The sequence below is a fragment of the Rhinoraja longicauda genome, chromosome 11 (assembly GCF_053455715.1).
Source record: "Rhinoraja longicauda isolate Sanriku21f chromosome 11, sRhiLon1.1, whole genome shotgun sequence".
Lineage (NCBI taxonomy): Eukaryota > Metazoa > Chordata > Chondrichthyes > Rajiformes > Arhynchobatidae > Rhinoraja > Rhinoraja longicauda.
Genome location: NC_135963.1, coordinates 10,980,082 through 10,992,194, shown reverse-complemented (window position 1 = coordinate 10,992,194; position 12,113 = coordinate 10,980,082). Strand labels below are relative to the sequence as shown.

Sequence of the window (12,113 nt, the reverse complement as noted above, 5' to 3'; positions counted from 1 at the left end):
CGTCTGGAAGAAAAGAGTCTCGACAACTATTGACGCCATGCTGGACATTCTGCCCACCTGACTGGCTCCCCTTCCACCCCAGCATTCATTCCCTCCACCACTGGACCATGGCGGCAACAGTGTACACCATCGACAAAATGCCTTGAAGTCACGATTCAAGAAAGCATCTCCCAAACACATAACCTCCACCACCAAGAAAGACAGTAGCACCAAGAGGATTGAAACTCCACCATCCACAGGTCTCCCTCCCCCAGTCACACATTATTCTGCACAGGGAATACATCCACATCCTTCATTGCTGCTGGGTCCAACTCCTGAGACTCTCCACGTAACAGCACCATGGAATATCTCACCAAGAGAATTGCAATTGCTCAAGATGGTGACTAACCATCTCAAGGACCAGAAGGAGCAGCCAAACAATACCTTACCAGAAAGGTCCATACCCTGTTCAAATAAATCATTTTATAGCTGCAGAAAGCTTTGGTAAGGCCACATTTGGAGCAAAAAAGCCCATCAAGATGGTTGAATGCTTTTGAAAGGCCAATCAGTTTCTCAAACTGAACAGAAGAACAGGCTTGAAGATGACTGGGGGTCACAGAACAAAGGGTCACAGTTTAAGGATAAGGGGGAAGTCTTTTAGGACCGAGATGAGAACGTTTTTTTTCACACAGAGAGTGGTGAATCTGTGGAATTCTCTGCCACAGAAGGTAGTTGAGGCCAGTTCATTGGCTATATTTAAGAGGGAGTTAGATGTGGCCCTTGTGGCTAAAGGAATCAGGGGATATGGTGAGAAGGCAGGTACGGGATACTGAGTTGGATGATCAGCCATGATCATATTGAATGGCGGTGCAGGCTCGAAGGGCCGAATGGCCTACTCCTGCACCTATTTTCTATGTTTCTATGTTTCTATGACGTGACATATTCAATCCCAGCCTTCCCAATGTAGGAATTAGAAGCACCAACAATCCTGTAAAATGTCATTCCTCTTCACTCAAAGTTAACCTTAATGCATTGCAATATGCAGGAGAGGGAACGACACGTATCACAGCAGTCAACCTTGTCATTTGTTTCAATTGGCTCTTCGAACCAAGGTGAAATATCAAAAAAATCAACTTTTTGAAAACATGACTAACTTTCTCTCTAAGGTTGCGACTGAGCAAAAACCTTCGCAGAAATGTTAGAGCATTAAAAACAATTTGATTATAAACAAAAAGTGATCTTGGTAGACCAGAGCTGATGCAACAGAGCTGACGGAAACAGAAGTTACTGCTGAACTGGTACTCCTGCTTATAATAGATCATGTCTGGTTATTGACACAGAGAACATGCTGCCACTCAACGCTGTGAAAGCTGTGTCAGTGCATTCTTTCAGCTTGTCTTGTTTCTGTTCCAGTCAGTTCCAGGAACTAACGTCCTAGCTGTAGGAACAGCCCTCTTGACTCTTCTGAAGCATTGATGGGAAGATAGCAGAGTACCTCTGAGTTTCAATAGACAATAGACAATAGACAATAGGTGCAGGAGTAGGCCATTCAGCCCTTCGAGCCAGCACCGCCATTCAATGCGATCATGGCTGATCACTCTCAATCAGTACCCCGTTCCTGCCTTCTCCCCATACCCCCTCACTCCGCTATCCTTAAGAGCTCTATCCAGCTCTCTCTTGAAAGCATCCAACGAACTGGCCTCCACTGCCTTCTGAGGCAGAGAATTCCACACCTTCACCATTCTCTGACTGAAAAAGTTCTTCCTCATCTCCGTTCTAAATGGCCTACCCCTTATTCTTAAACTGTGGCCCCTTGTTCTGGACTCCCCCAACATTGGGAACATGTTTCCTGCCTCTAATGTGTCCAATCCCCTAATTATCTTATATGTTTCAATAAGATCCCCCCTCATCCTTCTAAATTCCAGTGTATACAAGCCTAATTGCTCCAGCCTTTCAACATACGACAGTCCCGCCATTCCGGGAATTAACCTAGTGAACCTACGCTGCACGCCCTCAATAGCAAGAATATCCTTCCTCAAATTTGGAGACCAAAACTGCACACAGTACTCCAGGTGCGGTCTCACCAGGGCCCGGTACAACTGTAGAAGGACCTCTTTGCTCCTATACTCAACTCCTCTTGTTATGAAGGCCAACATTCCATTGGCTTTCTTCACTGCCTGCTGTACCTGCATGCTTCCTTTCAGTGACTGATGCACTAGGACACCCAGATCTCGTTGAACATCCCCTCTTCCTAACTTGACACCATTCAGATAATAATCTGCCTTTCTATTCTTACTTCCAAAGTGAATAACCTCACACTTATCTACATTAAACTGCATCTGCCATGTATCCGCCCACTCACACAACCTGTCCAAGTCACCCTGCAGCCTTATTGCATCTTCCACACAATTCACACTACCCCCCAGCTTAGTATCATCTGCAAATTTGCTAATGGTACTTTTAATCCCTTCATCTAAGTCATTAATGTATATCGTAAATAGCTGGGGTCCCAGCACCGAACCTTGAGGTACCCCACTGGTCACTGCCTGCCATTCCGAAAGGGACCCATTTATCCCCACTCTTTCGTTTCTGTCTGTCAACCAATTTTCTATCCATGTCAGTACCCTACCCCCAATACCATGTGCTCTAATTTTGCCCACTAATCTCCTATGTGGGACCTTGTCGAAGGCTTTCTGAAAGTCGAGGTACACCACATCCACTGACTCTCCCCTGTCAATTTTCCTAGTTACATCCTCAAAAAATTCCAGTAGATTTGTCAAGCATGATTTCCCCTTCGTAAATCCATGCTGACTCGGAATGATCCTGTTACTGCTATCCAAATGCTCAGCAATTTCGTCTTTTATAATTGACTCCAGCATCTTCCCCACCACTGATGTCAGACGAACTGGTCTATAATTACCCGTTTTCTCTCTCCCTCCTTTCTTAAAAAGTGGGATAACATTTGTTATCCTCCAATCCACAGGAACTGATCCTGAATCTATAGAACATTGAAAAATGATCTCCAATGCTTCCACTATTTCTAGAGCCACCTCCTTAAGTACCCTGGGATGCAGACCATCAGGCCCTGGGGATTTATCAGCCTTCAGTCCCATCAGTCTACCCAAAACCATTTCCTGCCTAATGTGGATTTCCTTCAGTTCCTCCATCACCCTAGGTTCTCCGGCCCCTAGAACATTTGGGAGATTGTGTGTATCTTCCTCAGTAAAGACAGATCCAAAGTAACGGTTTAACTCGTCTGCCATTTCTTTGTTCCCCATAATAAATTCCCCTGCTTCTGTCTTCAAGGGACCCACATTTGCCTTGACTATTTTTTTCCTCTTCACGTACCTAAAAAAACTTTTGCTATCCTCCTTTATATTATTGGCTAGTTTACCCTCGTACCTCATCTTTTCTCCCCGTATTGCCTTTTTAGTTAACTTTTGTTGCTCTTTAAAAGAGTCCCAATCCTCTGTCCTGGGCTTCTGTGTTTGTCGAATTGTTTCTGCTGCAATAAATCTATCTTAAAATCTTAATGCAAGCTCTTTCTGTCATTGTTTCCTCTTACGGTAAACCCTGGTTACGATGGATGATAAAGAGGGAATGGTGTCCGTTATTGCCAATTATAACGGCGGCACAGAGGCACGGTGGAGCAGCGGTGGAGTTGCTGCTTAACAGTACCATAGACCCAGGTTCGATCCTGACTACGTGTGCTTGTCTGTACGGAGTTTGTAGGTTGTCTCCAGGTTCTCGCCAGGTGACGTTGGTTGGCGCCGGTGCTGACTTCGGTGAATTCCATTGGCGACTACTTACGTCAACCTAGGTACCGGCGTCAAAACCGGAGGCGAGAATGGCGTGAATTGTCTTCAGTTGTCCCCGACAGGGTGGTAGCTTGTCGTAGCTTGTCGCGGGTGGACGTAGGTTGACTCCGGTTGTCGTAGGTTGTCGCCTGTGTGGTCATAGGTGCGGTCGTAGGTGGACGTCCTACTCGCGACGATTGGGTCGCCGGTTGTCAGTAGCTTACCGTAGCTTGACGTCGACTAGGTGGTAGGTTGTTGTAGCTTGTCGTAAACATTGTCGTAGGGGGGGTCCAGTCGCCTGTTTTTCGGCGACCTGCTACGACTATGACAGTCGCCGGCAGTCGCCTAAAAAATCGCCTAAGTGGGACAGGCCCTTTAGTGTGCAGGGATCGCTGGTCGGTGTAGACTCGATGGGCCGAAGGGCCTGTTTCCGCGCTGTGTCTCTTAACTAAACTAAACTAAACTAAACTAAACCGAGTAAGGTAGTAGAAACAAACAATTGTAGCTGCTGGATTAGTACGGGTGTCAGGGGTTATGGGGAGGAGACAGGGGAATGAGGTTGATCGGTAGAGATAGATCAGCCATGATTCAATGGCCGAGTAGCCTGGATGGATTGAATGGCCCAATTCTTCTATAACTTATGAACTAATGAGCACTTAATTAAGAGCAAAAAAATGGTGGGAACACACCTTAGATTTACTTACAACCACAACAAGAAAATAAGTAAGAGACACAGGCACACTTACAAAGCTAACAACAGCCATAATCTTAAACTAATTTAATTACCTACAGAAACTTACAGGGTTACTTAGACGTCTATTGTATACTGGACTAAGTGGACCCGTCGGGCCCAAACCTCTCCTGCTTTGGTGCAGCACCCTCTCCTCCTCCCTCCCCTCTCCTCCCCTCCCCTCCCCTCCTCCCCTCCCCTTCCCATCCCCCTCCCCTCCCCCTTCCCTCCACCCCCTCCCTCCAAACCCCTCCCTCCACCCCTTCCCTCCATCCCCCTCCCCTCCACCCCCACTCCATATGGGGAGAAGGCAGGAATGGGGTACTGATTGTGGATGATCAGCCATGATCACATTGAATGGCGGTGCTGGTTTGAAGGGCCGAATGGCCTCCTCCTGCACCTATTGTCTATTGTCTATCCCCATCAACCCCCCTTATCCTCCCTCCACCCCCCTCCCTCCCTCCCCCCCTCCCTCCACCCGCCTCCCTCTCTCCCACCCCCCTCCCTCCCGAGGAGATAGATTTAAACTTTAAAATGTGAATGACTTCAAAAATATAACACCGATTTCAATGAAACTTCTTCCATTAGCACCAAAGGGACGACGGTGAGTAAGGTGGGCCTAAAATTGTCGCGCTATCGTGTACCGTTTTGGCTGTAGTTCAGGAACAAACAAACAAACAAACGAGAGTTTTAGTATATAGATAAGTGTAAACTCATAATTAATCAGACAAAGAGTAGGCCATTCAGCCCCTTGAACTAGCTCTGCCACTCAGTGAGATCATGGGCTGAGCTAAAATTCCTCAAGTCTCTCCCCTCAATCCATGTTTCCCTTACTGATAAGATATCTGTCTAATTCAGCACTGAATGTGTTCAAGTGTCCAGCATTCACAACATTCTGGAATTTCTGGCATGTTTCATTCTTTATAAACATAACTTTCTGATTTCCAATATTTGTTCTTGTGGTTCAGTGAATATGCACGCTTAAAATAATGAATTGAGCACACGTTATACAAAACAAGAATAACAGTTATTCTTAGAATAACAACTGAAGAACAACTCAGAATAACAACTGAAGAACAACTCAGAATAACAACTGAAGTAGGGGCCCGACCTGAAACGTCACCCATCCAGATCTTGGTGCCTATCTTCGGTTTATACCATCTGCAGTTCGTTTCTACACAATTGCACCGTTTTGCCAGGGAACAACAGGATTTAGATCTGAAGTGAATAGTATTTCCCAGTAACAACACAAAAGATGTCACAAGGCTGTCAGAACATACAGAGGACACATAAATATTCTGATCACTGGACCATCCTACTACAACCAGAGAGCAGTCCTGAACAACTATCTGCCTCAGCGGGGACCCTCGGACTATCTTAGATCGGACTTTACTGGCTTTACCTTTCACTAAACGTTATTCCCTTATCATGTATCTGTAAACTGCAAATGGCTCAATTGTAATCATGTATTGTCTTTCTGCTGGCTGGTTAGCATGCAACAAAAGCTCTTCACAGTACTTTGGTACACGTGACAATAAACTAAACTAAACTAATCATTATGACCAGTTGTGTTGCCATCCTGAAGTACTGTCCACCTCTGATCCTGTGGATGACTACTTTTGCACTTTTCGTTCTATAACTTTTCAAGAAATGTTGCAATTATCCATCATCGTATCTGTTTATTAAACTCCTTGTGAATGCTGCCTGTACAAGATTTCACACTGGCATCAACATATTTAAATGTGTAATTAAATAGATGCACAATCTATGCAATTCCTCGTATTTTAAAGTGGAGATTGAGCAGGTTCTTGATTAGTACGGGTGTCAAAGGTTATGGGGAGAAGGCAGGAGAATGGGGTTGAGAGGGAAAGATAGCTCAGCCATGATTCACTGGCATAGGCTTGATGGGCCAAATGACCTAATTCTCTTCCAGTGATTTATAAACTTAGGTGGAATCTTTGGAAAAATAAAAAGAGTTGATATCTCAGGCCAATGACTTGAGTACTCAATAACTTACATAGATACATAGACAATAGGTGCAGGAGTAGGCCATTCGGCCCTTCGAGTCAGCACCGCCATTCAATGTGATCATGGCTGATCATCTACAATCAGTACCCCGTTCCTGCCCTCTCCCCATACCCCTAGGTTCCACTAGCCCTAAAAGCTCTATCTAACTCTCTTTTGAATGCATCCAATGAATCAGCCTCAACTACCTTCTGAGGCAGAGAATTCCACAAATTCACAACTCTCTGTGTGAAAAGGTTTTTCATCATCTCGGTTCTAAATGGCCTACCCCTTATTCTTAAACTGTGGCCCCTGGTTCTGGACTCCCCCAACATCGGGAACATGTTTCCTGTATCTAGCGTGTCCAATCCCTTAATAATTTTATATGTTTCTATAAGATCCCCTCTCATCCTAAATTCCAGTGAATACAAGCCCATTCTTTCATCATATGACAGTCCCGCCATCCCGGGAATTAACCTTGCGAAAGTTAATTATTTTTCTCTCTCCACAGATACAAGAATGATCAAGTCATGGAGAGATACTATACAGAAATATGTTCTTCCTCAAAATTAATCCACACAGACCATCAAACATCCACTTGTACTAATGCCACTCCAACTCATTTCATCATCTACACATTCCCATCAACTCCCCTCATGATTCTTGGGGCTCACGTTGTCGACCTCCCCGTGGTGAGCCCTGTCAACGGACCTCAGTCAGGCGAACGACAACAAACAGAGACAGCAGAAGCAGAAGCAGCTTCATAACTTCTGCTGCCTCAAATGCAAGAAGAAGATGATTCTACAGTACCCAAAGTCAGGATCGAACCCAGGCCACTGGAACTACGAGGCAGCAACTCTACTAACTGTGCCACTGTTGTCTTGCTGAGTGTTTCTACCATTTTCTGCTTGTATTTCAGATTTCTATCATTGGAGTCACCCCACAGCCAACTCAAACCCTCCCTCACCTGCATCCAATCAAATCAAATCAAATCAAATTTCTTTATTGTCATTGTAGTGGTGCATACAACGAAATTCAGGCACACTGCCTGAGCAGAGCTCAAATGTACAAGACATAAACGACGACAAAATAACAGTAAAAGAGTGAGGAAAACAAAAACTGTTCATACACTCACGTGCACACACTGTGAAACATACACACAGATTCACACACGCATACACATTATGCCTACGTATGCATGTTGGGGGAGTCCAAAACCAGGGGCCACAGTTTAAGAATAAGGGGTAGGCCATTTAGAACGGAGATGAGGAAAAACTTTTTCAGTCAGAGAGTTGAAAATCTGTGGAATTCTCTGCCTCAGAAGGCAGTGGAGGCCAGTTCTCTGAATGCATTCAAGAGAAAGCTAGATAGAGCTCTTAAGGATAGCGGAGTCAGGGGGTATGGGGAGAAGGCAGGGATGGGGTACTGATTGAGAATGATTAGCCAAGATCACATTGAATGGTGGTGCTGGCTCGAAGGGCCGAATGGCCTACTCCTGCACCTATTGTCTATTGCCTATTGTCTGTGCACCCTTATCAGAATATAAGATATTGCACCTTGCCAGAATATAACATATTGCACAGAATAGTATTATAAAAATAAATATTATAAATGAATATATTGCACAGAGGTAGGTATTGTACAGTATAAATATTGTCTATGGGGGATGTGCTTTCAGTGCAGAGTTCAGTGTGGAGATGGCCTTAGGGTGATGGCCTTATAGGGTGATCCACCTATCACTTGCCAGGCTTTGTCCTGCCTCACCCCTGGTGTTCAGCTTTCTCCTCCCTACGACAATCAGTCTGAGGAAGGATCTCAACCCGAAATGTTGCCAGTCCGTTTTCTCCAGAGACGCTGCCTGATCCACTGAGTCACTCCAGCACTTTGTGTTTTACTCAAGATTCCGGCATCTGCAGTCTCTTGTGGCTCCGTTAAAAATCTGTCTTTGCTCGGATATGCAGAGGTACAGGTATCTCAGAGGGCCCAAAGGCTGCATGCAAATTGTAAAGATGACGACCTTCTACCGCTGCACCATAGAGAGCATCCTAACGCATGGCATCCCTGTGTGGTATCTCAGCTGCACGGAGGCAGAAAGGAAAGCTCTACAGCGGGTAGTCCATAGAGCTCAGAGGGCCATCGGAACACAGCTACCAGACTTGGAGGGCATCTACAACACACGATGCCTCAGAAAAGCCACCAGCATCCACAAAGACTCTTCACACCCCTGCAACAGTCTGTTCGAACTCCTTCCATCGGGCAGATGATACAAGGCCTTCTACGCCCGCACCTCCAGACTCAGGAACAGCTTCATCCCCAGGGCCATAGCTGCTATGAACCGGTCCTGCTGAGCCGGATGGCCACAACGCATAGATCAACTTGCACTTTACCCTGTCTAAAACTGTTACAATTGTTTTGTTTCGTTGGGTTGCTGTTGTCTAAATTACTTAAATTATTGCATCGTATGGGAGGCGCATTCCCAATCTCGTTGTACCTCTGGGTACAATGACAATAAAGATATATTGTATTGTATTGTATTGTATGAGAAGGATAAAATTACAAATCAAGGGGTTATTTTAACTACATCATTACTGGATTCATGAGGTATGGTATTAGCTAAAGGGCAGAGACATTTGAATAATGGTTGAATGAGTATGGAAGCTGGGAAGTCATGTTGCAGTTATATAAGACGTTGGTGAGGCCGCATATAGAGTATTGTGTTCAGTTCTGGGCACCATGTCAGAGGAAAGTTGTTATCACCTTGGGAAGGGGACAGAGAAGCTTTATGAGGACTCGAGGGTCTGAGCTATAGGGAGTGGTTGAGCAGGCTGAGAATCTAGTCCTTGAAGCGCAGGGGGATGAGTGATAATCTTATAGAGGTGTATAAAATCATGAGAGGGGTAGATCGGGTAGATGCACGGAGTAGGGGAATCGAGAACCAGAGGACGTAGGTTTAAGGTGAAGAGGAAAGGTTTTAATAGGAATCTGAGGGATAACTTTATCACACAAAGGGTGGTGGGTGCATGGAACAAGCTGCCGGAGGAGGTAGTTGAGGCAGGGACTATCGCAACTTTTAAGAAACAATTCGATGGGTACATGGATAGGACAGGTTATGAGTGATATGGGCCAAACGCGGGCAGTGGGAATAGTGTAGCTGGGACTTGTTGGTTGGTGCGGGCAAGTTGGGCCGAAGGGCCTGTTTCCACGCTGTATCACTCTATGACTCTACGACACCTGTTTACAAGGAGTAGGGGAAAAACACCCAGGAGTATTTTGGAATGGATGATTGCAGACATGTGGATGGATGAAATTTCAGTAGCAGCTGAGCAGAGGTGAGGGCAGATCTGAATAATGGCAATAAAAGTGTGTTACGTAGCACCCTAACCTCATTGGTGATAGAGACTACACTGCCTGAGAGGGTGGAGAGAGTGGATCTAACACCAGCTATCTATGGGGAATGGCATGAACAATATTGGGGGACACAATTGATGGAGAGGGCAAGGTAGGAACAAGCTGGCAACAGGCTGGCAAAGAGCAATGTGTCTATTTTTTAAGTGCTTTACATGTCTCTGTGTTTCTGTAAAAAGCCCGAAAAACTGGGAAGATAGGGTTTTTTAAAAATCTGTATTTCAATACTGGAAATTTTTGCTGACATTTACAAACTGGTCGCTGGACTCAGACTGGACTACAAACTGGACCCAGACTGGGTCTGAAGAAGGGTCTCGACCCGAAACGTCACCCATTCCCTCTCTCCTGAGATGCTGCCTGACCTGCTGAGTTACTCCAGCATTTTGTGATGCCATAGATTTGTATTTTTGAGTCTGGAGAAGGGTCTCGACCCGAAACGTCACCCATTCCCTCCCTCCTGAGATGCTGCCTGACCTGCTGAGTTACTCCAGCTTTTTGTGATGCCATAGATTTGTACCAGCATCTGCAGTTATTTTCCAACACAACCGTGTCCAATCTATAGTCGCGATTTGCATCTGACTCAGGTAAACCACTGTTACATTATTTATATTATACATAAACCATTACATTTTTTTTTAAAGTAATTAGACCACGATAAACGACGTAGCACTAAACCGTAGACTACTTTTAGACATAACAGGCTCCTCAGTCACAGAGCCTTAAATGGGAAAAAAGTATCTTGTACTCCTGATGCGGGTCTCTTTAATACCACGCATATTAAGCATCGCTGCTTTGACATTATCCACCGATTCTCTCTTACCTCGAAGAAGCTCACCCGGCTCATGGCTGCGGTGGTTCCCTGGGGGTTGAGGTGCTGGTTCCCCCGTGTGATCTTGTGCCCTGTGCTGGGCTGGAGCAGGAGCTAAGGGAGCAGTAGCCCGAGGCCGGAGTGAGACAGGCGCTGGGACGGCGCGTTGACCATCCACCCACCCACCCTACCTCCTCCTCCTCCTCCTCCTCTGGGGAAACTCTATCCAGGGTGGAGCTAAGAACGAAATGTGACTTATGGCCGGGAACCGGAGAGCCATCGCTCACGTCCCCACGGCTCGATGACCCCACCAGAATTTAGCGCAGTCTTCGATTCCCGCTGCCCCCGACAACCAGGGGAAATTGGAACTGCTTCACGTTGTCCCTCGGTCGGTCGCAACACCAGCTGTGTGATAGAAACATAGAAACATAGAAACATAGGTGCCGGAGTAGGCCATTCGGCCCTTCGAGCCTGCACCGCCATTCAATATGATCATGGCTGATCATCCAGCTCAGTAGCCTGTACCTGCCTTCTCTCCATACCCCCTGATCCCTTTAGCAAAAAGGGCCACATCTAACTCCCTCTTAAATATAGCCAATGAACTGGCCTCAACTACCTTCTGTGGCAGAGAATTCCACAGACTCACCACTCTCTGTGTGAAGAAATGTTTTCTCATCTCGGTCCTAAAAGACTTCCCCCTTATCCTTAAGCTGTGACCCCTGGTTCTGGACTTCCCCAACATCGGGAACAATCTTCCCGCATCTAGCCTCTCCAACCCCTTAAGAATTTTATATGTTTCTATTAGATCCCCCCTCAGTCTTCTAAATTCCAGCGAGTACAAGCCCAGTCTATCCAGTCTTTCCTCATATGCAAGTCCCGCCATCCCAGGGATTAATCTGGTGAACCTTCTCTGTACTCCCTCTAAGGCAAGAACGTCTTTCCTCAGGTTAGGAGACCAAAACTGCACACAATACTCCAGGTGCGGTCTCACCAAGGCCCTGTACAACTGCAGCAGAACCTCCCTGCTCCTAAACTCAAATCCTCTTGCTATGAATGCCAGCATACCATTCGCTTTCTTCACTGCCTGCTGCACCTGCATGCTTGCTTTCAATGACTGGTGCACCATGACACCCAGGTCACGTTGCATCTCCCCTTCTCCCAATCGGTCACCATTCAGGTAATACTCTGCTTTCCTGTTCTTGCCGCCAAAGTGGATAACCTCACATTTATCCACATTATATTGCATCTGCCATGCATTTGCCCACTCGCCTAATCTATCCAAGTCACTCTGCAGCCTCCTAGCATCCTCCTCGCAGCTAACACTGCCACCCAGCTTCGTGTCATCCACAAACTTAGAGATGTTGCATTCAATTCCCTCGTCCAAATCATT

The 12,113-nt window shown here is 46.0% G+C and overlaps 1 protein-coding gene across 1 annotated transcript in view; it reads right to left on the bottom strand.

Annotated features, from left to right (window-relative positions):
- The window catches only part of LOC144598035 (very-long-chain enoyl-CoA reductase-like), a 74,595-nt gene extending 63,708 nt beyond the window's left edge, over nucleotides 1-10,887 (bottom strand). The window contains exon 1 of the mRNA XM_078407908.1: nucleotides 10,736-10,887. Coding sequence (XP_078264034.1) covers nucleotides 10,736-10,759 — 24 coding nt within the window. The 5' untranslated portion in view covers nucleotides 10,760-10,887. The remainder of the gene's footprint in view (nucleotides 1-10,735) is intronic.
- Nucleotides 10,888-12,113: the final 1,226 nt, after the last annotated feature.